This window comes from Haliotis asinina, chromosome 6, assembly GCF_037392515.1.
Source record: "Haliotis asinina isolate JCU_RB_2024 chromosome 6, JCU_Hal_asi_v2, whole genome shotgun sequence".
Lineage (NCBI taxonomy): Eukaryota > Metazoa > Mollusca > Gastropoda > Lepetellida > Haliotidae > Haliotis > Haliotis asinina.
Window position 1 is genome coordinate 30,170,982 of NC_090285.1, and position 27,131 is coordinate 30,198,112.

The 27,131-nt window shown below is 41.6% G+C and overlaps 1 protein-coding gene across 3 annotated transcripts in view; it reads left to right on the forward strand.

Annotated features, from left to right (window-relative positions):
* The window catches only part of LOC137287287 (unconventional myosin-VI-like), a 76,329-nt gene that overhangs the window by 39,102 nt on the left and 10,096 nt on the right, over positions 1-27,131 (forward strand). For all 3 annotated transcript variants that reach the window (XM_067819524.1, XM_067819522.1, XM_067819523.1), the window contains 15 exons: positions 115-187; positions 5,469-5,596; positions 5,737-5,832; positions 8,189-8,380; positions 8,491-8,584; positions 9,587-9,717; positions 16,377-16,584; positions 17,052-17,142; positions 17,520-17,670; positions 18,550-18,690; positions 23,443-23,519; positions 23,977-24,055; positions 24,177-24,226; positions 26,636-26,743; positions 26,871-26,974. In XM_067819524.1, the coding sequence (XP_067675625.1) occupies positions 115-187; positions 5,469-5,596; positions 5,737-5,832; positions 8,189-8,380; positions 8,491-8,584; positions 9,587-9,717; positions 16,377-16,584; positions 17,052-17,142; positions 17,520-17,670; positions 18,550-18,690; positions 23,443-23,519; positions 23,977-24,055; positions 24,177-24,226; positions 26,636-26,743; positions 26,871-26,974 (1,723 nt within the window). The remainder of the gene's footprint in view (positions 1-114; positions 188-5,468; positions 5,597-5,736; positions 5,833-8,188; positions 8,381-8,490; positions 8,585-9,586; positions 9,718-16,376; positions 16,585-17,051; positions 17,143-17,519; positions 17,671-18,549; positions 18,691-23,442; positions 23,520-23,976; positions 24,056-24,176; positions 24,227-26,635; positions 26,744-26,870; positions 26,975-27,131) is intronic.

Below are 27,131 nucleotides of genomic sequence, written 5' to 3' on the forward strand. Positions count from 1 at the left end.
ACCAGCACAAATATCAGGACTGCTCTGTATGTCATAGTATCATAGTTAGTTGTCAAGAGATAGTTTGTAATGGGCTTATGTTTCAAGTGTTTTTTAGTTATATCTCTCTTTCAGGAACAAATTTTGTATGAGAAAGAGGGTCTGAATGTGAAGAAGATCAACTGGACGGACAACCAGGACTGTATTGGTAGGTTGCTTAACTCAGGATTTATCTACTGACTAATGGAAAACTTATATAGAAACACACATGGAACACGTCATTATATTGAAAATAGATCAATTGAAAAAGGTCAGTATGTCATTCCAAGTGTCAAGAGCTTTTTGAAATTTGCTGCAAGAGATGTCCGACAAATGTTGTGTTACAGCCTTCCATTTGGATGCTTGATATGTGTGTATTTTGTAGCTTTGTTATCAGTTGATAAGCTTTTATCTTAAAGGCCCTTTCTCATCTCTACAATTTGCAGGCACTCAGTTTTTGAGGTGGTAATTTCTATTCAGTAGTTTCTTGGACAGGCGCCTTCTTACTGTTCCTTGTGCAGACTCATGCTTATTATACTTATCTCGTCCATCTATGCTAAGATAGTGGAACACTTGAAATCTCTTGATGTTCCCTTCTAATTGAAGCTGACGTACAATACATTCATCCATCGGGAGCATCCCTTTCGCTCCATTAGTCACATGACCAGCCATGCTTGTCACTCTCTCCTTCATCACCCAACGAGGACAGTTGGAGGTGCACTTGAGACCCGATATGTTCATCATTTCAATCCTGTAATCTGCATTGCTTAAAAGAGATCGGACAATCATTGATAAGCCATTCTACCGAATGGCTACCTCATGTATCGACAAGTGTATAGGAATGGAAGTGACGAGATCTCCCTATCCTCGTATGCGTGAACAATCCCCAAATCTTCACTTATACTTCAAGTGTCTTACCTGTCAGTTGTGGTGTTTTTTTTATTGCGCTACTTTGCTACTTGCTTTGCATTAAAGTTGTATTTTGGTCTGGTAGGTATGTCTTTCTTCTACCTTGTCCCCTTGGTGGTGAAGATTACAGTAATTTATCTTCACTTACCTGGCTACCTTGTGTTCTACGACTCGCAGCGATACGTCCCAGTTTCCATGTTGCTTGTCCATTTTTCCTTGCACATGTTGGTAAATTTTGAACCCCAGTTCGTCTCCTTTACCAGTTTGTGTTGTTGTGTACATAATTTTGCTTTAGATATCCATTTGTTGCTTGTTTTTTACGCTCTGCGTTATTCAGTGGGGACAGCCATTTTGGTTGTGTACTCTCTGCTGTCTTGTCACTAGGGCATGCTCATTTTTTCTGCAGGTGTTACTTGTTTTTTTTCCAAAATTCCCTCGTGGCATTCTATCATTTAAGTTATTTGTTTGTTTCTCTGCGTGTTGCAGTATTTTTATGACATGGCAGTTTTGCACACTCTGCAAGGTGCAGAAGTCCAGCAAGGATCCCCACCCCTGGTGTCCAGATTGTGCATCTGTTAATTGTAGATTTGGTGATCGATGCCATGATTGTTCATCTCTCCAATTCAGGAATTTAAGGCCTATCTGTTGCTAAAAGGTCATCACCATCGGCGCCTCCAGCGACTCTTACTCTACCTCCCACGGACCCGACACCTATACCATAGTGCTCAGGTACTTTTGTCGACCTCTTCCACCCGGACACTCTCTCTCACCCTGCAGAAGCTTTTGAGAACTCTTTTGCGACCGAACGCTGATCCAACGCCATCGCCGACGTTGCTCTCTATTCTGTCATCTACTCTTCCGATGCCAATGCCTGTCATTAAGCCCTTGGATGCTATATTTTCTACAGCAGCAACGTTGATGCCTGTCCCCTCGCCAACTGCTTCATTGCCAGTGCCCATGCCAGCTCCTATGGGGTCTTACAGAATTCCCAAGCATATGCTTGCTGCTACACTTTATAGGGAAGAGATACTATAACAACAACTGTTGGAAGAGCGCTCTAGGCGCTTAGAAGCAGAATCCAGATCATTTTCTTTGCGGCGATCGTCAGACAAGCATAGGCGTTCCAGATTGCCGCTCCAGATCTTGAGGACTCAGATGACGGATTGACTGGATTGCCAACTGGCTTCCGCATTGTCCCCCCCCCCCCCCCCCCCCCCCGTCGCCTGGCACTGATGATCAGAAGGCTGTTACTGATTCCTCCGCATGTGATGGTGGCGGACGTGATTACTTCTCTCGATGCGGACTTGGCAAGCTCTCTCTCTCTTCTACAATTAAAGTACCAAAATCTAGGAAGGGTGACTATAAGATTCACAGTCTGGATTTCGCCGATAATGGAGCAGCTCATGATGAATCACTTAAACGCCTGGCTAGTTCAGCTCAGAATTCATACAGGGTCCCGTACTCCAAGATGTTGGCCATCCACTCAGAGTTAAAATGTATGCTTAAACCTATCTCTGCTTTAGCCTCAGCTACGTCTGCAGCCGCCTTGAATCTCACTGAAAACAACACCTCTAAGGTGGATTATCTGTCGGAGCTGTTCCAGTGGCAGAGGAAAGTTTTATACAATTTGTTGGCACACCTGAGAGCGTCGCTAGCCATGACTACTGTAGTTCGGCATTCAGGCTTCCTCGACCCCTGTACTTGGCAGAAGTGTCGCTTGCAACATTCGAAGCTCTTGGCTCTGCATTTGGTGGCCGTTCAGCCTCCAGAGGATGAGAAAGCGTCGTTACATCCTGAGACGTGAATCTGTACGTTCAGCGTTCGGCAGAGAACGCAGCCCTGATAGGGCCGACAATGATGGACAGCGCCGTGTGCACCCGGGAACCTCCTACCACGCCTAGTAGGGGCAGAGGCAAACGCAGCTGGGACCTCCCGCCCCCAGTTGTCCCGATTTGACCCACTCCTGTAGGTGGGAGACTAGGGATCTTCTGGAGAAACTGTATTTTTCTAGTGGATTCATTCGTTACCAACATACTTCGGACTGGTTACAAGCTCCCCATTACCTTGACACCACCGCCCAAGTCATGCGAATGGCGCTCTTAGCCAACAGCATTCAGATCCTACTAGACAAGTATGCTCTAGTGACAATGCGAGATCCCCAGCAGTACACGGGGTTCTACTCACCCATCTTCGTAGTGCCCAGGAAAGATTCTGGGAAAATACACAACATGGCAACATTCAACAGACTGTATCTTCGGGACCCACCGCACTTCCGCATGGTTTCTTTGGGACAACTTCGTGCCAAGCTCTGCTCCAGGTCTTGGCTAGCCAGTTTAGACCTGCAGGACATGTATCTACATGTTCCAATTTACCTGCAACACAGGAAGTTCCTGCGTTTTGTGTTCAACAACTGCCATTACCCATGGAAGGAACTCCCGTTTGGCATTTCTACGGCCCCGTGGCTATTCACCCATATCACAATGCCCATCATCTGGTTTCTCCATCTCCAGAATGTTGATTTCGACCCATACATAGACGACTGTCTCCTGAATCATCTCGATCCTCAGTGGCTACGCAAACAGTTGGCATTTGCCTCACATTCAGACCGACAATCTACGTGTCAGGTTACCCTACCGGACCATCTACACCCGTATCTTCGATGGTGGACTCGAGAGTCGAACGTTTGTGTTGATGTCTCCTTGACAGACTTAAATCACAGCCATGAACATTTTGTTGACACCTCCCTTCAAGGTTGGGACGGACTTAGGGTTGTGGTGCCAAACGCAGGTGGCACATCAGCAGTCTGGAATTTCTTGCAGTGATTCTCGCTGTTCAGCATTGGATGTTGCTGTTGCGAAACATGTGCCTTCCCATAGCATCCGACAACTCCACGGTCGTATGGGTGATTCAGAATCAAGGCAACACAAGATCCCAGCAGCTGTTGGACCAGATGTTTCAACTGGCCAACATTCTCAACGATGGCAACATTCGAGTTCAAGTTCGCCACATCCCAGGTTGCAGGAACGTACTGGCAGACTCCCTCTCCAGACCAGTCAGACCATCACCGACAGAGTGATCTACTGTGTCAACAACATGGCCAGCCACTCATCGACCTGTTCACGACACGTCTCAAAAGTCAGCTTCCCTTGTATGTGTCTCTCGTACCGGATCCACAGGCCTAGACAATTGGGGCTGGACGCTTATGCATTCCCTCCACCAGTTCGTCTACCAGCGGTTGTGGCCAAGATCAAGCAGACCCGGCACATTCACCAAGCCAATAGTCACCTATCTGCATCAGTGGGGACTTCCCAGTACCTTTTACCTGGATGACGGCATTCAAGGGTATCACGAGACAACAAGTCAACTCAGACTACAGTTGACTTCACCATCAGGCTGCTAACTCAACTCAGATGGCTTGTGAATCTACTGAAATCAGAATTAGAGCTGCAGCAAAATCATCAGTTCCTTTGGATTTGATTCATAACTCTGTGGAGCAGCATCGTCATTGCAATTTATTGGTGTGTCAAGATTCAAGCTGTGATAGAACAAGCTCTACTCGTTACTATGACAGTGGCAATGTCTACTCAGTCTGCTCACATCAACCATACAACCATCTCCAACGGAATGGATGCTACATTGAGAGGCATTTCGACTTATAAGCAGGGGTTCACACCATCTCATTGGAAGGACTGAATGCTTATGTGTTCCCCCCCTCCAGTACTCCTACTGAAAGTCATTGGGAAGATAAAACAGAGAATGTTGATACAACTGATTTTTGTTGTGCCTTACTGGCCAGTGTGAGAATAGTTCCCAGTACTCATCGAGGATCTAGGACAACCAACACTACAACTACCAGAGACTTGTACATGAAGAGGGTCACGATTGGTCTTGATTGGAAATCTTGACATACCGTTGCATTAGACACTATATATCTATAGAGCTGATATATATATTATCACATTCCAGTCAGTGAATGCTTCAAGAGAAGACAAGTTCGACTGGATGTGAACCCCCCCATCACACAAATGAATATTGGAAGAACAGGACTTAACTATTGCCATTATAATTCCCGAAAGGGGGGAAAGTACTGGATGTACTTATATAGCAGTCAACAGAATCCAGCATGGCCTGACCCACTGCTGGTTCGGTTGCATTGTGTGAGCATGATAAGCATTAGTCAGGATAAGGAAAAATGTGTAATTTTCTGAATAAAATTGATATTTTGTGCTTATCCTGATTCATGCCATCAAGCTCTCCCAACTGCCACACTTATAAGATTGGCAAGCAAGGCTGGTCATGTGACTGCAACCATGGGAAGGAGAGGCTCCCGATGGGTTAGTGTATTGTACGTCCACTTCAATTAAAAGGGAGTCTCTTTATAATTATCCTATCATGCAACTTGTGATTGAGACCAGTTCAGTAAACACTGACAATGACACTTGTGACAGTTTTCTGTGAATGGGACATTGACGTTACGACTGACAGGTGCCTAGTTAATTATTGTGTTATGAGTGTGAATGCTTTGTTGGTGTCTTTTTCAGATTTGATAGAAGGTAAAGGCACTGGTATCTTTGACCTTCTGGATGAGGAAAGCAAGTTGCCTACACCAAAGCCCGACCACTTCACCCATGAGGTGCATGGTCGCAACAAGAATCACTTCCGGTTAAGTGTAAGTCTAGAAATATATACAATTATATTTTGCTGCTTTGAATGGGAAATATTTTAACAATACATCTTGTAAAGCACAACAGAGATGTCTCTTGAGGTGTAAGTTTTCCAGGTGTTGAAAGCTTTTTTTGTAAACTACAGGTTCCTCGAAAGTCTAAGCTTAAGTCTCATCGAGAAGTGAAAGATGACCAAGGTTTCCTGATCAAACACTTTGCTGGTGCTGTCTGCTACCATACGGTACGTCATTTACTGTAAATGTAGCCCACTTTATTGTTGGACCTGCCAGACATCATGCTTGATTAGATGTGGTGCAAAGATAGCTTGTGAGGTGCTAAATCTGTACAACAGAGTAGGTATTGTACTGTCTCTAATGGAGTATGACTGGACAACTTAGTTGTAGAAATATACAGCAATGCTTTGTAATGGCAAACTGCCACCAATATGAATGGTTTCTCATAAGGTATAAGTTCAGCATATTCATATACAAGGAGCATTGACACCACCCTTAGAAAACTCATGCCTGGGAGTAAACGCCAGTTCACACAACTGATCTTCAAATAATCAACATGAAGAAATAAAATCTGATTTCCCCTGCAAGGCTGGCCTTCTGGCGAACAAGCAGACCATATCTAGGTGGCTTGTCTCTGCCATTTGTTTGGGATACACCTCGAAAGGTCGTACGCCCCCTGAGGGTTTGAAAGCTCATTCGGTTAGGGCTGTGGTGACATCTAAGGCATATGCGTCTGCCTTGCCCATTGAGGAGATCTGCTCCGTGGCTATTTGGAGCCGACCAAGCACGTTCATCCGTCATTACCAGTTAGACAGAGTGTCAAGTGAGCGTGCTCGGTTTGGCCAGTCAGTTCTCACCAGTGGGCATGGCACGAGTGCCCTAGCCAGTTGAGCTACCCTCGCAATTGATGAACGATCATTTGACATTGTAGCTGCAACAAGTAGACTGGTGGTGGTGTATTACTGTATAATTTCCATCTTTTATCCCGGTGGTGGGCTCTATTATGGTGGTGGTATTTTTTGCTTTACCGGTCTAGACTGTCTGAGTCCTTCCCTAGCACCTTGGCCGGTGCATGAGAATGGAACTTAATATATTGGTCGCCTGTCTCGGCTCTAGAGGGGGGGGGTAGGGGGGGTGGGGTTAATTTTTTATAACACCCTACAGCTTTCTCGTAGAATGGTAGGGTTAGACTGTGTACTAGCCTGGCCCTGGTCCGCACCTCCGCCGCAAGGCACAGAGAGGTCACGTGATCAAGTAAGTTTGATTCCTTGTTACTTTCAGTTTGTAATAAGTTTTCAGTTTGTCAGGTTTATGAGCAGACAGAATGCCTCTCCCTAAGATCAGTCTTTTGGAGTCTGTCTTTTGCTTATAAGTACCCCAAGGAGGATCTCTATGAAAAAGAATCAAATAAACCTGTAGAGGTTGCAGATTCTTTGAATAGAGTCCTCCTTGGGGTACTGCCACCCACCTCCCCACATTCTGTCTGTATTGCTTACAGAACGGAAGTGTTTTGCTGGAGGCTATAGTCTGAAGAGTTACCTGCTCTTGGCTGTCACGGGGCCAGGGGCCCTGTAGGGGTGGTCTCACAAGACAAAAACGATGTTTTTTGTTTCGTACATATTTTTATTGAAAAAATATAGTTACAACTGTCGCAAGAATTTAAAGAACATTTAAATGCTTATAAGTACCCCAAGGAGGACTCAATTCAAAGAATCTGCAACCTCTACAGGTTTATTCGAATTTTATAAGCTAAATTTGATATTTATTAATGTAAACTTACAAATCGAATACAGCAATTATCCTTATTTCAAAAAGAATTGAACTATTACTGCAATATCAGATACATGTATTATAGCAAAGCAAGGTTTCTGGAATACCATAACAAATGGAAACAATATGAAAATCTCTTTCAGGTATAAACTTACAATGTGAATTAATTTAATTCTGTATCATGATATTATGGATGTGTTTGTAGATGCTGTACCTATGTGTTAAAGAACATGAAACTGAGATGTGTGCAGCTTTTATGCATCTCAATTTACATTGAACACATCTGAGAATAATGTATGTATCTTCTGAAATAGCCAAAGACATTGTGTGACAATAATTTTAAAATGAAACAATCCTTAATGTGCCTCACAATGCCAACAAGAAGCATGGTACCAATAAGCCATTCACTTACCTGACAATATGAAAGTATTGGACCCAAATGGACATATAAACAAATCGTAGTAACAATCATTTCAAATTCATTGTGATTATTAAAAGCAATATCTGCTGTGCATGAATGAGCTACATGATTTGATCACAGGTTGGCACCATGCTTCAAGTTAGTGTGTTGTTGACTGCCACTCCTCAGTATAAACATTGTCAAGTAGCTGTATTGTTGGTAGAAGATTAGGCCCTATTTGGGGGAATATCTATACTTACTTGATGGTCATAAGCAATCATTATATTACACCTGCTGCTCAGAGAATGTACCTGTCAGGCACAATCATGTTTGCTGGTTCGTTAGATTGCTGCAGTGTGATATACATGTTTATGTATATGCCCAACTCTTATATGAGGTGTTATTTTATGCAGGTTCAGTTTATTGAGAAGAACAACGATGCTCTGCATGCATCCTTGCAGTTTCTAGTCCAAGAAAGTAAGAATACCTTGCTTAGAAAATTGTTTGAGGGCATGGAAGTTACCTCTGGAAAACTTGGCTTCATAAGTGTTGGAAACAAGTTCCGAAAACAACTGACTGTTTTGATGGACAAGCTGCGAAGCACAGTAAGTGTGTGATGAGACTCCTACTTGTATTGGTAATAACCTTCACATACAGGATGTATACTGACTTAATATAAAACTGAACTAACCCTTATATATGTATGTTTTTACAGGGAACCAACTTCATCCGGTGTATCAAGCCTAACAGTAAGATGGTGGACCACATGTTTGAAGGGGGCATGATTCTCAGCCAGCTCCAGTGTGCAGGTAGGTTCCTCAGTTATTACAGGCTGTAGAACAAATAGTCACATGCAGGCTTGAAACAGATGTTTCCTGCAGGGCCAGAGATTTTTTTGTGTTGTACAACCGTTTGTTCAATCATTTCATCAATTCCTTGTACACTCTTCTGAACAATATAGAGCATGGTTCTTCTTGCTGTTCTCAAACCCTGTTCACTGTGTTCAGTCTTTTCAATCTGACAGTCTGTTGTACAGCATGTTCTATAGTATGAGGTTTGTTCTATAGTATGAGTTTGTTGTGCAGTATTAAGACCAGTTTGTTGTTCTGTATAAAACCAGTCTTTTGTACAGTATTAAGACCAGTTTGTTGTTCAGTATAAGACCAGTCTGATGTACAGCAAGTTCTACAGCATATGAGCAGGATGTTGTACGGTAAATGGCCAGTCTGGTGTCCAGTATTAAGACCAGTCTGTTGTTCAGTATGTTCCACAGTATATGGCCTGTCTGGAGGGGAGACCTTCATTTCCAGTGCACAACTCAAAAACCATTCAATATCATGACAGATATGAGTCAGATCCCAAAATAGTGCTTTTTGCTATTTGCAGAAGTTTGGCATTTACTTTTTTCATGATTTCCATGGATTTGAACTCAGTCTAACATAAATCAAGTTGGGCTTAATTTAGCTCTCAAATGATTTTTTCTTGTAGGGGCCAAGGGATTTGTTATCTTTAGATGACTCTAGTTGTGGTTTGTAGAGCTTAATGTTAAGTACTGTGGAGGCTTACATACACAGTCTGGTTCCACCAGATGGTCAGTGACTTGTACTCTCTGTTGTAAGTAATTTTTGTACACTCTAGCTAGCTGAACAGCCTGTTGTACAATGTGTTTTTCAGCTGGAAAGTATGTTCAGTCTTTTGTTCAGTAAAATGTACAGTTTAGCCTGCTCTTCAGTATGTGGTACAATATGTTGTTCAGTCTATTGCACAAATCACCCTGTTGTTCAGTGTATTGTTCAGATTGATCTCTACAGGTATGATCTCGGTGCTGGACCTCATGCAGCAAGGCTACCCATCCCGTACTCAGTTTTCTGAGCTCTACAACATGTACAAGAAGTACCTGCCCCCTGAGCTATCTCGTCTTGATCCACGACTCTTCTGCAAGGTAAGATCATGTCTTGTTTAACATCCATTTTGTGTACATTATGCAGAATTATGAACAACTGAGCAAATACCTTTGACTAATGAGGCTAAATTTTTCCTTATCCTGATTCATGCTTATTTGCTTGTCTCTTTCTTCTATCTGAAGTCTTTGTGAAACACTTGAAATCCCTTCAAGTTCCCTTCTTCAAAAGAGGACGTAAAATCATACTCACCCACAAGTACCCTCTCTTTCCTCCATATTTTGGCGCCAGTATTGGTCACATGACAGGCCATATTTGTCACTCCCTCCTTCTTTGTCCAACAGGAAGGTTGTGTGGGCGACTTAGGGTCCCTATATGGCACTTTTCTCTTGTTTATTTTAGTTTTTAATCCAAATTTTGCTGTATATGGTCTTTGGTCTGTATGTTTAATTGTATGATGTAAAAAGTTGTGTATAAATTACGTGTTTTATGTTTGCAATCATGGTTCATACTTTGCTTACATTTTGATGAAAACTTGTTTGAGTTGTAGATACCGGTTTCATCATCCAAGCCACACCGATTATATCTCTGTTGCATTAAGATATGTGTTTCTAATGTCCGCTGTGATCTTTGTCGACATTTATCATCTGAATAATTTAATCAATATTTGTTTGCTATTCTTAGACATGCAAGGGACAAGGTAAGACAGTATTCATCAATCACGTTGGGTAAGGCAAATGATTGCCCTATGAACCGTATGCCGATTACCTACAACTGATGTTTGTAATTCTGGTATCTCAGGATACCAGACTCGCGTGACTCTGATTTAGTGATGGAGGCTGCACCAGCTAGGAAGCAATCTACTTTGTGGTAATCATCTGTATCACTGAGTAAGTGATCTAAATCATCTTCATCGCAGAGGATGTTATCATGTTATCATTATCTACTACGAAGGCTCGTTCCTTCTGCTTCCAGGTGAAGCAAACGTTTTTGATGAACCTCCTATATACTGGCATCTCCTATTCTCGCGGTACTTACGGATATCGGCTGAAAACATAATACTAACAGTTCTTTTTGTATGTATGCTTGTTTTTAAATGAAGAGATTCTCCCTCTAACATCTGCTCCTATCAACTGCTTGATCCATCAGGTGTATTATAGCACATGAACTCGATGAAAAACATGGTCATCCGACGCTGACTTTTCGAGGCATCTCCCATTCTCGCGGCATAACGAGAAAGTAATGTTGTTAGGTGTAAGGAAGGGAAATCTTATCGGCAAGGGCGGGGAAAAGTTACGAAAAGCTGGTTACAACTCAGGAATATTCATTACATTGCAAAATTTTGATTATTCACAGACTTGGGCCACTTCCTAGTTACTGGTCAATGATGCAAACAACCACTAAGTATCACGCATTGGCAATCTCGGCAGAAAATGCGTTTACTGCGAGAATAGGAGACGGTCCTATACTTCTGCCAGAAGTACCTATCACCAACAGATCACAACCTGCTGCAAAGGCAAGGACTGCTACTGCAACTGTTACGCAACATAAATCACTGGATGATTTACCTTCAGTGCATACATCTTCAACGAAGGATGGCAGCTCTGCCAAATACAAGCACACCTTCATTGTAGGTCAGAAGAGGCATCAGTATTCTCAGAAAAATATTCACCCTCATAAAGGTCTACACATTCAGTGCAGGAATTAAATTGATCTCAGAATCTTCTTGGAACAGTTCACCCAAGGCATGATGTCCTTAATGGATCGACGCTTCACGGAAGAGAGAGCTGCCTTGAAAGCTTTTGCGGCAACTGCCATCATGCATCGTGTTAAAGAGAACGTGCACGAACGTTTACGTTCTCATAGGTCATCCCTATCAATAACCTCAGTGTCAGAGTCTGGATACATTCCCAAATGAACTTCAACATCACAGTAGAAAGGATTCTCTGTGCAGAAGATCTCCTTGTCATCAATGGCAACATTATGTATCATCTTCATCCTCTGATTTAGAAAATGCACATTTGCACAAAAGTACCCTTTACTGCAGGAGGATTTCTCAACTTCACTGAAATTGTGCAAGGATTACTGATTTGAAGATTCGTGCAGGAAAGATAGTGCACAAAGGGAGGTGCATATGGGAGACTACCCAGTGTATGAGTCTGCCTGGCGGCATGCCGGTTGCTGGTTACATGGTGGGCTTGCAACTTTATTTTATAGCCATGTTTGGCCATGTCATTGACTACGGGAAATATGTCGAAAATAATTTACAAATGTGGTAGCTAGACGATGTCTGTTCAGTTCATGATCAATCAAACCGTAACTTCCACACATCAGCCTGCCCATTTATCTAACACTAAATGTGATTGGTCTGGAGAATGCTTTCAGCCAATGAACAGTGTTGTTTCTTCTAATGGAATGTAACGATCACACATCAATTCATTAGTTACATTATATTAACGACTTATTTCAGTTTCCTATTTGAAATACAGGGCTGGTTACATGTTAACAGGGCAAGCAACATTTTACAGTTATCAGCCCCGTGGGATTACTGGGTATTTTGGGAGTTTCATAGACTGAACTACCTGCTGACGATTCATGTTTGAAGGATTCATGAAAGGAATCACATATGGAGGTTGCATGAAGGCATGTTAAAGTGATTATACACCTTCTCAGAGGGTGTCATGTAGAGACAGTAGTCATCATGACTTTAGACAGTTTTTCAGATGAGATTAATTTTTCTGATGTGGAAGTTACTTCCTGGATAGCTGTTGGATTGGATTTAGATTCTCTGGAATCTAATGAAGCATTCATCTATAGGGTGATCAGTGAGGATTTTAATACAGTTCCTCCCTTAGATTCTATTTCTACAGCCTCAACACAGCCCTCAATAAAGCCACAAGATATCAAAGTCAACATATACCATCCTTCAATGCTAAAAGATTTCCTTCACAAAGGCTCTGGACATTGTTAAATCTTACAAAGTGGTGACTGAAACTAGCTCAACTCCACTACTTATCATACCTTTTGTGATCTAGCCAGATCCAGAGCTATTAATGAAACATTGATATCTAGATTCAAGAATTCAAGTTCAGAAGATGACAGGATGATTTTGTCAGCCCTTCTGACACAGAAAGGAGATCAGCAATTTATGTCAGAGCACCTTGTTCCACTTAAGCAAGAGTAACTCTGTTGAGAAGACAAGGACTGTTATCTTGCAATTAGAGTGGTAGATTCACCAAATCTCTACTAAAAGACCTCTTGGTCTGCACCTACATTTTTGTCGTTCAAGAGGGAACAACAGAACTACCTCCAGGAGAGGCTGCGCCCCTACAAGTAGCTGACAACCATGTCGCTGCAGATCAGATTCAGATTGACTGGAGCCTTCTACCTCTAGTCGTTCCCATACAACCATCTACCATGGGTGGAACACTATAGAGGTACTGGGAAAATTGGGGAATTCTACTGGACAACTTCAAATCCCCGACACTTCACGAAGGATACAACTCAAAGGAAAAGTTCAGACTCATTTGCAACACTAGCAGATTCTATCAAGATTGTCTACTCAAAGCGCAACTTTTCATTTGATTCACCTTCCACAACTCAGGCATCTAGTTCGTCCACACAATTACACAGCCAACAGAGACCTGCAAGACGAGCATCTGTGTGTTCCTATACATACACAGTCAAGGAAATTCCTCAGATTCCTATTCAAGGGTCCTCATTTTCAATGGAACGCCCTACCGCTTTTGGATTTCTACTAAAATCGGAACTAGAACCGAAACAGGATCTACAGTTTCTGGATTTCTGGGGAAATGGTTTATCACACCTCTTAACTGTATTTTGATTCCAAATGATCAGTGGAGCAAGATTCAAGCCGGAATATCTCAAGCACTACTCTCTCCATTGAAACTCTCAGACATGACATGCAGGGGAAGGTTACATTTATGGCCACTTAATCAGTTTGTGAATCTACTTTGGATCAACTTGAACAGGTGGACATTTGGACTCAGGAATCAATTGTCTGCACAGGAACTTATCACAGCTGGACTGCAACACTCATCTTTATCAGGATTATCGATTGCACATCAGCCAGTTGGGATTGAAGGCAGGAATCAATGCAATACAACATTGGTCGGAAATGTTAAGAAATGCAATACTCATGGTCCACACGGACAACTCCATAGTGTCTTATTACATAAACAAACAAGCATCAACAAGATGGTTAAATCTGCTACAACTGACTTTTCAAATTTTCAACATAGTCGACGAGTTGAAAATTTACATAAAGCATGTCATATTCCAGGAGAGAAGAACATTCTTGCACTCTCTCTCAGCCCAGGCAAACCATCTCCAACAGAATGGATGCTCCGAGAAACTTTTCAGCTCATTACTCGGAGGACAGGATCTTTGCTCATAGACCTATTTGCAACCTGGTTCAATAATCAGATAAGGATGTTTGTATCTCCGGTTCCAGATGTTCAAACATATACCTTGAGCAGCTTCTGGGAAGGTCTAAATGCATACACATTTCCACCACCAATATTAATATCGCAAGTACTAGCAAATATCAAACAACAATGCTACAACTGACTTTGGTCTCGCCATATTGGCCAGTGAGAATGTGGTTTCCTATACTCATTCAAGTAATCAGAAATCAAACAATAAAGCTATCAGAATGGTAGAACCTGTTAGTATGATCTCCCCACCAAAACATGTTTTAAACAAGAGTCATCAAAAGATGACATATCTACCTGGCCCCTGCATATTTGCAAGAACAAATCTGACTGTTACTTGATGTTTTTTTAGACTAAGTTCAAATTGTTTCCATGGAAATCATTAAAAATATAACTGCCACATAAATGTATACAGCAAAAGGCACCACTTCAAGATCTGTCTCATATATCTACTAAGTTTTGCTGAAAAACATGCACGCACGCACGCACGCACGCACGCACGCACGCACGCACGCACGCACGCACACACACACCTCTTTCCCTGTTGAGATAAAGCCTAAATCATGTCTTTGGAAACCAAGAAAATAATGAATCACAATAGCCTGTAAATAATAAAAAGCACCACTTTATATTCAGATTGTTATATCTATCAAGTTCTGCAGAAATATATTAAATGGTTTTTGAGTTATGCTCTGAAAATGGAACCCGTCCTTTCTTTTTGAAATTGAGTCCAAAAACAAAAATGCCAAAAATCTGTAAGTAGCAAAGGTCATATACTTATCTTCAGTTTGCTATGTCTGCCTCTTTTGGTCTAAAAATATTGAGTGATTGTTTTAGTTAAGCTGTGGCAACTTATGTCATCTGCGACAAACAGGCAATTAAAAGATTCAACTCTTGTCAACCTATCTAGCTGCACTCAGTACAGTTATATCTGTGAAATCAGGCATTAAACTGACCAAAGTATCTGAATTACTTGCATTACTGCACTCATTCAACAGAAAACAACAGAAATTCAAAGCCCCAGCTTGGGATCTTAATGTTTGTTTTACAACACCTCACTAGTGAGAAATACAAACCATTAGACTGGACATCCTTTGAACTTTTGACACAAAAGACAATACTTTCACTTCAGATGTCAGAAATTCATGCAGTGGATTTTGCTCGAACTTGGTTCGACTCCACAAGTCGTGACATGGTACACCTGCAATTCCCAGGACAACCTGATAGACAATTTCACTTCCTGGTGTTATGTACAGTGCTCAGACCACACGATATGCAGGATTGTATCTCTATGTCCAGTCAGAGCTCTCAAGATTGATCTAAAACAGACACAGACAAAGAAGCAAAAATCTTAGTGCCTATGTATTCCACTGTCCACAGCAACATCTACAGAAATCTCAAGAACAACAGTGTCAGTCTGGATGAGTACTGTTATTTTACATGGATATAAAGCAGCAGGACTTGAGCCACCACAAGCTTCCAATCCACATGAAGTGAGAGCTCTGGCATGTACACTCACTCAATTACAACAATCATGGAGAGTTGTTTTTGGAAATCAGATACGGTGTTTGCAAATCACTATCTTGGAGACATCGCCACTGAGGACGTCTTTGGCATTCACCAATTCAGCCTTCTTGTTGGTGCACAACAGTTAACGGTTCCTGAAAGGTGCTAAAATAGCTCACACTTATCACATGACTTTTTGATATCTTCACTAACGAGGTGGTTGGTTGAGAGTCCATGTGCATGTTGAGGTGGAGCAGCATGAGTGATCATTAACCTGTACATATTTAGATAATATGTGATGCATTGGTTGTAAGTCTGATCTGTAAGCGAAAAAGCATGAGTCAGGATAAGGAATAATATGTAATTTTCTGAGTATAATTGATATTTTATACTTATCCCGACTCATGAGCTCAACCCTCCCAACCTCCCCATCATGTCACTTGGATTTCCCCGCAAATCCTTGTGTTGGGCTACGAAAGTTAAGGAGAAAGTGACAAATATGGCTGGTCATGTGACCAGTATTGGCACAAAAATATGGAGGAAATGGAAAGTACTCGTCTGGTGAGTGAGTATGATTTTACATCAGCCTTTGAAGAAAGGAACGTCAAGAGATTTCAACTGCTCCACTAAAACTTTGGATAGAAGAGGGAGACAAGCAAATAAGTATGTGTATAAAACATCAATTTTATGCAGAAAATTACAGAATGGTAATAACGGTCAGTTTTGTTTATTATTTACAGTCACTCTTCAGAGCTCTTGGTCTGGATGAAAATGATTTCAAGTTTGGTTTGACCAAGGTGTTCTTCCGACCAGGGAAATTTGCAGAGTTTGATCAGATTCTGAAAAGTGATCCAGAAAATTTAGCTGAGTTGGTGAAAAAGGTGAAGAGGTGGTTGCTGTGTTCACGCTGGAGAAAGGCACAGTGGTGTGCACTATCAGTCATCAAATGTGAGTCTGTGTGCTGTGTTCAGTCCATAGAATGATGTTAATGGTTTATTTGTTATTATATATTGACCTATGACCTTCATATGTGATGCAGAGTTGTGGGTGTTGTTGATGTGCATTTATTTGCCTTATGACAAAAGTGAAAAAAATTTGCATGAAAATACACAGTGCTAACCGATCATCTAATCCTTATCCTCACGTCAGTGGTTTGCTTACACGAATGATAATATAATCTGGGTATTTAGGAAGTCATTTTGGAACACATGTTTTAGGTCAGTAGTTAGAAAGTACCTTAAACTACCACTTTTCATGCATAATGTTTGTCGTAGATGTGGGAGAAATTGGATGAATGATGTATGAGTTCCATCCATAATGTGACCAATGTGATGAGAGGTAAGAGTGAAGAACATTGACTACTCCTGCTTTTTCCATTTCTTTCTTTGTTAAAAATATATATTTATTTGTTCCAGTGAAAAACAAGATAAATTATCGTCGTGACATGCTGGTGAGAGTGCAGAAGACCATACGTATGTGGAGCATGTGTCGCAAGTTCAAACCTAAGTAAGAAGTGCACTGTGCACCTGTTAAATAATGCCTATCTTGTGTTGACTTGTTGATATAGTAAAGTTTATTTTCATAATTTGTTTGACAATATCTAATGTAAAATGAATGATTCAGAATGGGCAAATGCCGTTACGTGATGTTGAGTTACCAAATCTAAATGTTCCTGGTTAGTGCGCAGTATTCTCTAATTTCTTTGCCCTATACTAAGATATGATGGAAGGAATAAAGTTTAATCAGTAAATGATATCAATTTTTGATGGAAGTTTAGCATATTGCATAAACCTCTGAAAATAATGAAATTGAAGTGAGCATTGCAAGACTTATGAAGAGCCTGTTCTTCTGGATTCCCTGATAATATATTCACCTCAACATAGGATGGCTATCTTAGTGAAGCTGAAGTCCTCCTCTGAGCAGCTGATAATGATGGCCCAGATTGTGTCTCAGTTCAAGAAAGAAAAAGAACAGGCCTCAAAACAAGTTAAAGACATTGAGAACTCGCTGAGTGGTCTCATTAAGAAGATCAGGGTGAGTGTGTGCAGTGTAGGCAGCAGACTGATACACGTTGTTTCAGGAACTATGTAGTTGCACCAGTGAAGAATAAGTGACATTGACTGCATTACCTGTACAGAATAGGACCACTGTCATCGCATTGAACTGTATAGTTTCATAATACTCAACAAGACCAGAAGTTAATTTGATGAAAACCACATCTGCAATAAACATAACACATCAGTCAACTGCATGTTTTGTTTAAAGGTCAGGTTTTTCCATTGTGTGAAGGTATGATACTTGATATATACACTGTGTAATGAGATGACATTCTTTGGGGGAAATTGATGATTGTGGAAGCCTTCTAAACCAGCAGCCATCCAATCTGGCATACCTTCCATACTGACATTAGACTTTGGTCCCAGCAGAAGCTGGTTAATTTATGAGCATTTAAACACAATCTGCTCTGGCATCAGTTGATTCAGTATTTTGGCACAACAAGGACCATGGTGACCCGTGGTATGTGTGTCTAGAGCTGTTGTCCAGTGGTGACCTGTGGTACAATCATTGTGTCTAGAGCTGTTCTTTCATGGTGACCCGTGGGACATGTGTCTAGAGCTATTGTCCATGGTGACCTTTGGTACATGTCTAAAGCTGTAGTTTCATGGTCCAAAGGGAGCTGTGGTACACGTCATAAAAGATGTTGTCAAAAGCCCACAGTGACTTAAGGAATGTGTATCTCAGACCTTTTGTCCATTGTGACCTGTGGTTCGTGTGTCTGGAACTGTTGTTGACAGTGACCAGTGGAAAGTGTGATTATATGGCTGAAACATAAAGTAATGTGATATAATCTCACTCATAGTCTGACTGGAGTTCATGAAGAACAAAGTTGAACAACTTTCTTTAACATTATAGAGCACTGACATGACACGAGAGCAACTCAACTCAGATTACAGTCAGTTCATTGCCACCATGGACCAGATGCTTCTTGAATTGAAGAAAAAGTTGGAGCAGCAGAAGATTGCAGAGGAACAGGAGAGATTGCGCAAAATACAGGTCAGTCAGGGCTGTCAAAACTGCTCAGACACCGAGCAATCTTCACTTCATTGTCAGACACAGGGCAGTTCAAGAAAGTATCAGACAGGGTTGTCACAGTATCAAGCAGGACAGTCAATGACTACAGTATCAGACATGGCTGTCACAGTATCACACAGGGTTTGCCCAAACTACAGTATCCGACAGGGTTGTCACAGTATCAAACAGAGTTGCCCAAACTTCAGATTGTTCCTTATCCTGACTAGGATAAGCTAAGCTGATTGCTTATCTCCTCTTCCCTGGCGAAGGTAGTGGAACACCTGAAATCCCTTGAAGGTCCCTTCTAGAAAGAAGCGGACGTAAAATACTCTCACCATGTGTAGCCTCCCTTTTCCCACGCCCCAGGCCACATGACCATCCATGCTTGTCACTCTCTCCTTATCGCCCGACATGGGCAGCTGGAGGCACCTGAGGGTCCCGATAAGGCGACAAGTTCTTTCTTTATTTTGGCCTTTAAACTAAATTCTGCTTGTATGCGGTATTTGGATTTGTATATGCATTATATGTTATCAAATTTGTCATAATTATGTCTTATTAAGCATGTATTTCTTCACTTGAGACTTAGTCCCAATTGATGAAATCATGTCTACTATGTAGATTGTGGTTGTCGGCAATCATGTCTACTATGTAGATTGCGGTTGTCGGCAGTTGATCCTCATTTAATTTGCCCGACGTGCAAACCCTTATGTACTTCTAATAATCGTTGTAAATTTTGCATAGAATTGTCTGATTCAGAATTTACTCTCCATACACGGTCTATTTACAGATGTGCTAGGGACAAGCAACGGCGGCTTGCATTAGTCATGTCTAAAACAAGTAATTTAAATTCGGGTAATTTGTTAACTACGTCTACTGAAATTCATTCCAGTGAAATGTCTGGCCTTTCTCCGGGGTTATGTGTGGGGTCCGGCGTGTCGTCCCCTGTATCTCAGAAGAGATCTTTCTTAGAAACAGGGCCGTCTCAACCGAAGAAGTCTAGGTTATCGAAGACGAAATCATCTTCTTCGAAATCATCGCAGAAATCGTTTGGAGAAGAAATCGTCCCTCTACATGAATGATTCTACAGGTAGATATCAACCAACACAGTCATCGGATGACATCATCTAGATCTACCCAACGGCATCTTCTGCACCTCTCAACCCTGAGGAAAATCGTCAGACAACGCAGACTTAGTCAACAGTAGACAACTTTACAGCCCAACTGTCGCTACAAGCAATGTTTGGAAGAGGAGCGATGACTGCACTCATCATCATCGTTGACTACAGCTCAGCATGAGCACTCACCTAGGGCGGCACTCACGCTGGAGGATGAAGAAGATGTGTATGCACACACTCAAGGAAGATCGTCATCAGCATCCCCCTCTTCATGTCGCAGTTGAGAGAGAGATCCAACCACGCCGAGTGAGTGCACCTCCTTAGCCGTAGACTCTCATAGGACAGATCGTCAACACTGAATGAATGTTTCACTCATGGAGGCTTGAAGATGGACATTATCGAGCGTCGTCAGAGGAGGAAGCCATATTTTCAGACTCTGAAGTTACATCATGGACCACGAATGGACTTGACTTAGCTTCACCATCCAAGGACTCTAATGAAGCTAATATTTACATGATGAAGGATGATGACATTGATGCACTTACATTCCCGCCGTTACCTCCAGTATCTACAATTCCTGAGATGTTACGTTGTCTACGGCATTTAAATCGGCAACCAAGTTTCAACAACATCATGTACCGTCATTCAATGTTCGTCGCTTCCCTCTTCATCGTATGTCGTCAGTCCCGCCTGTAACAAATCTTACGAGGTAGAAGACAAGAGACTTGATCAGCTCAACACAACTACAACGTGCATTGTTTTCGCATTAGAGCCGTCAACGAGACTCTCATCACAAAGCTCAGCAAACCTGCCGAGGAAAAGAGATTGATCCTGTCAGCATTCGTCACTCAGATGAGGGATCAGCAGTTCATGTCTAAACATCTCGCCCAACTATTGCGGGACTGAATCTACTTCGTCGACAAGATTAATGAGGTAGCAAGGATGGTCACCCAAGAATCCAGAGAAGTCATGATGATCAAGTCCATCGACACCTTGACAGCGGTGCTTAAACAGACAAGTCAATGTTACACTAACAAGTCCAAGTTCTCCAGAGTCCAGAGAGAGGATTGAAGATTAGGGTCAGAACAACTGGAGTCTCTTACCTTCAGCCGTTCCCATATAACCGTCTCAAGTGGGTGGACGTCTCAATTGGTAAATTCTCAACAATGAATACGTCACGAAGATTCTTTGAGACGACTACAAGATACCACTCCAAACTACACCTTTGATCACAAGATCTGAAGGTATTATTTTCAGGGAAAGATTTCCGACACTTCTGTCTTGAAGACAGTCTGTCTACATCAGCTTCAAGTGGTGGAAGTTTTTTTGCGCGCTTTACTCATCTAGACATGTGCTCGCCAAACAGCAGGGTTACGGATGAGCCTGAGTGCTAGAAAGGGTATCACCATTTGAACAAGATTTCACAATGATCAGTTGACTGCTACACCAGTGACGTCACCTCTACAGCCTGATTGGTCCCAGAGAGACAACGCCATGCTGGTGACATCACGTCTTCAGTCTGATTGGTCCCCGAAAGACAGCGCCCTGCGCCGAATGTGATGTTACTGTCCCAGTGTCAGGAAGTCGTCTACGTTAAACTTTCACACTTGCAATGATGTAAACCCTTTATGATAAGAGGAAGCAGTTTGAGACATACACCAAAAAGAAACGCTTCAACCGATGAAGACAACATATCCGCAGGTAGCATAATATTTATGTCGCCTACGATATTCCAGAAATCTCATAGACTCTACATTATCTACATACTTGGCAGTTCTCAGCTCAGTCATCACCATGGAAACGGGGACCAAGCTGACTAAAGTACCAGAGCAACTTGCTTTGTTACGCTCCTTCAAGTTGGAAGATCAACAATGTAGATTTACAGCTCCAGCATGGGATCTAAACATCGTACTCCAACATCTCGCAAGTGATGCGTACGAGCCGCTTGATCGGACCTCACTTGAACTGCTAACTCAGTAGACGCTATTTTTACTTGCCTTGGCTACAGCTGCACAAATGTCAGAAGTTCATGCTGTAGACTTCAGCTGCATGAGTTTTGATGCAAGTCATCATCAGACAGCTCATCTGGGTCTGCGATTGGATTTTCTTGTGAGAAGTCAACTGCCAGGTCAAACGGATTGACTATTCCACATACCGGCACTATCTTCAATCCCTGGACCCCATGATACTCAAGATTAATCATTATGTCCAGTCAGATCATTGAAGATATACATCACGCATACAAAGTCTAGAAGGCAATGTTTCAAGCGCCTGTTTATCCATATATCAGCTGAGACACTTACAAAAGTATCCTGCAACACAATCTCAGTGTGCATCAGAGCTATTACATTGAGAGCCAATAAAGCAGCAGGATTGGAACCTCCACAGGCCTCCAACCCACATGAATTCAGAGCCTTTGCCTCTACTCTAGTGCTACATGGGAATTGCTCGCTGTCAACTATGATGGAGGGCTGCTTTTGGACTTCAAACACCGTGTTTGCCAACCACTATCTATGAGACATAACCAGGGAGGATGTCTCTGGCATTCATCAGTTTGGGCTTCTTATTGTTGCATAGCAACTAACAGTTCTACGAAGGCGCTGAGTTCACTCACCCGTTTTATTACGTGACTTGTGGAAGCCAGACGCTCCATGGAAAGTCCATGCACACGTCTTAAACAGACCAGCATGAGTGATTATGACCCTGTACTTGTAATGAAGATACTTGTACATGAAGAAGGGTTTGCAACTAGTCTTGATTACAATATCTCGACAATTAGTTGGATCAGAAACTAGCAGGATGCTAGTTGCTTTCAATGTCACACATTCCAGTCAGCAAAACCTTCCACTGAAGATAAGTTCGACTGGATGTGATCCCCCCAGAATCTACAATGAATGTTAGAAGAGCAGAACCATATTATTGCCGTTACAAGTTCCCGTTTGGTGGGGTGGGGTGGAATTATTGGATGCAATTTTGACATCCAGCAAAATCCAGCGTAGCCTGACCCACCGCCGTTTCCAACGGATTCTGTAAGCAATTAGCATGAGTCAGGATAAGGAAAAATATGAAATTTTCTAAATAAAATTTATATTTTATACTTATCCTGACTCATGACAAAAGCCCTCCCAGCCACCCCGCACAGGCATGCTGAATTTCCTATATTCACGTGTCGGGCGATATACAAGGAGAGAGTAACAAGCATGGCCGGTCATGTGACCTGGGGCGTGGGAAAAGGGAGGCTACACATGGGTGAGAGTATTTTACGTCCGCTTCTTTCTAAAAGGGACCTTCAAGGGATTTCAGGTGTTCCACTACCTTCGCCAGGGAAGAGGAGATCAGCAATTAGCATGAGTCAGGATAAGTATAAAATATCAATTTTATTCAGAAAATTACATTATCAGACAGGGTTGTCACAGTAACAGACAGGCTTTGCCCAAACTACAGTATCAGACAATAATGAACAGGACAGTCCCTGACTACAGTATCAGGCAGGGCAGTCTCATGTAGTCCACATCAGATGGGCAAATAGTAGTCTAGGAACAGACATTATAACATTCTCAGTTTAGAGAAGTTTGAGAGAAACACATTGATCAGTGAACATTACTTTGTGCAATTATAGGAGGAAATGGAGAGAGAGAAAAAGAAAAAGGAAGAAGAAGAAAGGAAGCGGAAAGAAGAGGAACTACAGCGGAAACAGTAAGTATTGTTATATATGTTATTCATTAAAGGCAAGAACTGTGAGTTGAAAAAAAACATAAGTCTTGGTCTACCTGCCTGCCATGGAGATCACCACTATCTACCATTCAAACTAACAAGACGAAAGAGTCATTTAGGCAAACGGAGGAAAAGAAGGCCACCCACCCAAAGCCATATCCTGAGTACCAATTTTCTCATAATCTATTTTTCCTAACATGTTCAAATTTTATTGGGAGAGGTCTAGTGCAAAACTAGTCAACAGCCATAGTTGGTTGAACAAATACATTTCATGTGGCAGTAATACTTGTACCTTTTCATTTTCAAATAGCATGTATATGTGTCAAAACAAATAGATTTCTACACTAAACACTGATACTTGCAAACTTGCATTGTTTTGTTAGTGAGAGTGAACTTACTGGATGCAGTGATGAAGTTGTTTTGTTATGCTTATTATCAGGAAGGCTGAAATGGAGGCTCGCAGAAGGAAGGAAGAAGAAGAGAGGAAGAAACAAGAGGAAGAGGACAGGAAAGCTGCGGTAAGTACATGCTGGAATTCATGTTTACCACCAATGGATATGTTGTGACATGGTCACTTACTACCTCTTAATTGCAGTTGCCATGATTTTCTAGTAGCCTTATTATCATGCATTGTTTCAGGCCATCCTGCAGAAACAGTTGGAAGAGGAAGCTAAGGCTAATGCAGCTAGGTGAGAATTGTCATCCATGTGCTTAATGTATGTGTCAAGTACATTAACCGTGTGCAATAAAAAGTATTTATGTTCAATGATGACTGAAAAATTCTAAGGTTAGATACTGTTAGAGAATTGCGAAATAGACTCATTCAGTTTGACTAAATCTTTTCATAACATAAAGTTCTGTTTATCCTTATCCTGACTCATACTATTTGCTCAACAAGGTGTACAGTGGAAGCATTTTGTGTTGTGTTGGCCAAGTACAGTACAAAACATCTCACCTGAAATGCCACCACACCTTTACACCATCCTCTTGCATGGCCAGTCAATGATTGTCACCCTCTCCATATTTGCTCAATGGATGGCCTTTCATAGTTTTCTTAAATGTCATGAGTGGTTCATCTTAGGCCCTCCATGCAGTCTCAAACCTTCACACCATCTAAGACCTTAAGGCAACCTTGTGCATGAGGACCTATGCAGTCTGCTAATCAGCCGTATTTAATAATGTCGCCAGAGAAGTACTGCTTGCTCTCAGCAACAGCAGCAACTTCAAGAGCAAGTGGAAGAGAAACCATTGATTCAGTCTACACAAGCTTCCCCAGTGCTTCAGTAATATCTAGACCTCTCTCTCCGACATTGATTTTAAACACATCAAGTTTCATTCAAGATGAAGATAAGGTGAAATCATCATTCATCAAAGATTCTTAACATGATGAATGTAGTGTTTCTATTCACGTAGCCCACAAACTACTGGCATGGTTTCTGGATGGTTTACCAATACTAGACATTCAGATGCTGACTATGCAACTGATGAATATGACTTCTCAGATATGTAAAATTTCAAAGCATATTTGCGAAGACTACAAAGGTTCATCTATACATTATTTCAAGCTAAAGACATCCCCCACATTGCATGGAGGATTTCTACTCATTCATGAGCGATAAAAAATGTATGCCTCACAGGGTAGAAGATAACAAGTCAGTGTGAAGTACTACTTCTGAAAATCATTCTTTGATCCCATGCCATTAATGCAGCCCAAAGTCAGGCATGGAAAAACATTTCTTTTAAGCAACAGTTGTGTAGAAGAGGAGAAGATAGTTTATGTCAAATCACATTACTTGTAATTCATACTTTGTTATGAAGACAAGTATTAATTTCAAATTCTCAGTGGTCTACACAAAGTCCTTACTGCATCGACTCTGAGGGGCGTCCATCATCTGTGATATTTATGTTTATCATGTGAATAAATGACAAGGTTGAAGATTCTAAGGATCAAATGTTGATTAAATCAGTGAAATCCAACCATAGACAGCTGAGGCTGAGAACTCAAGCAGAAGTACTTTCACTTGTATTCAGAAAGCTAAGGACAGAAGATTCACAAGTCCTCCATCTTTTGCAAACCTTGGGAAAATTTAGTAACGCAGCAGATGTAGAGGCAGCTAAGGTTCTCAATTTTGCCACTTGAGATCAGGTTTTCAAATGTATTGGTCATTCCAACCTAAGCAGTTCAAGTACAACCATCAGCCATGGAATGCTGATGCCTTTTAGGGAAATTGGGGGATTCTAGAAGAAAGAATCTCAAGTGCCTCAAGCCATAGTTGAGGGAGGAACCTCCCTTAACCGGATATCCTCCAACTATCTGTTCAGAGATACTTCTACCAAAGTTAGCAATAGAGACCATTCAACCAGAGTAACAAGAGGATGTATGTCCATGGTTTTGTTCCTCAATCTACCTGGTATTAAAGGAGCATTCAAGCAAGAAACTAAGACCTATCTGCAACAGTTCAACCATAAGTATCTTCAACAACCAGAGAAGCTCAAGAAACTCCATCTCCCATAATTGAGAACATATATTTTTCTCTTTTTTCACTTGTACTTTAGTGTTTGGAATTGTTGGAAATTGTGAAAATGGAGAGAGTGACAGTTACTGTTTGGCCACTCAAGAGGCCACTGTATATACATGGTTGTGAGGTGTGGTTTGGCAAGATGCTTTCACTGTTCATGGCACACATAATGTTTCATCTGTACAGGGAGAGAAAAGCCAACCATCTGTACAGGAGAGAAAACCCAACAGCATAAGTATAAAATAATACATCTACTCTAAAATACATATATTTGCATTTGTGAGGGCTAGTTTGGGGCTTTGGTCCAAATGAGGGAATTGTTTGTCTGCTGAAATCGTAAAGTGATGAACTCTTGAGTCTTGTTTTTTGTCTTTTTATGTTGAGATACTGCTTTTCTAAAGCAAGAACATGCTTGACATCAAATGCTTGCTGAATTTCAAACCATTTCAAATTTCATTGTTTTGGATTTACAGTGTAATAGCCCAGTAATTCTGTGATGACATTGCTATACAGATTCCTATGCATAAAACTTTTCTGATTTACCAGTTGATTAACTTTGGTTTTACCATTGGTGCCTAGACAGCAGATGCTGGATCAGGAGCACCGTGACCGGGAACTGGCTCTACGTCTGGCAATGGAGGATCAGAATGAGGTTGAGGACATTCAGCTTCCCCCTCCCCTACAGAGGTAGGATTGAATGCTTGGACTGCTATGCCTAGGTTGTATTGTTGTTTAGTCAAATAGAAGTGGTACAGATTGTGTTGTGTTTGTATGGCATTCTACCAGGGTAACTGAATGTCTGTGTGTGTTGCAGATCAGCTGAAGCGGTTGCCAGGCGACAGGCTGCTGCCAACAAGAAATATGACTTGACAAAATGGAAATATGCTGAGCTTCGAGATGCCATCAACACATCTTGTGGTAGGCTGATTCGCATAACATCCAGTATTTCATCAAGCAGCAGTCCCTAATTCTGGTTTCATGAAATTCACCTTTCTTCTTCATTTTATGCAAAGTCATTAATCCTTATTAACTGAGAGTGGATGCCGATTGTCTAACTCACATCTATGATAAGTTA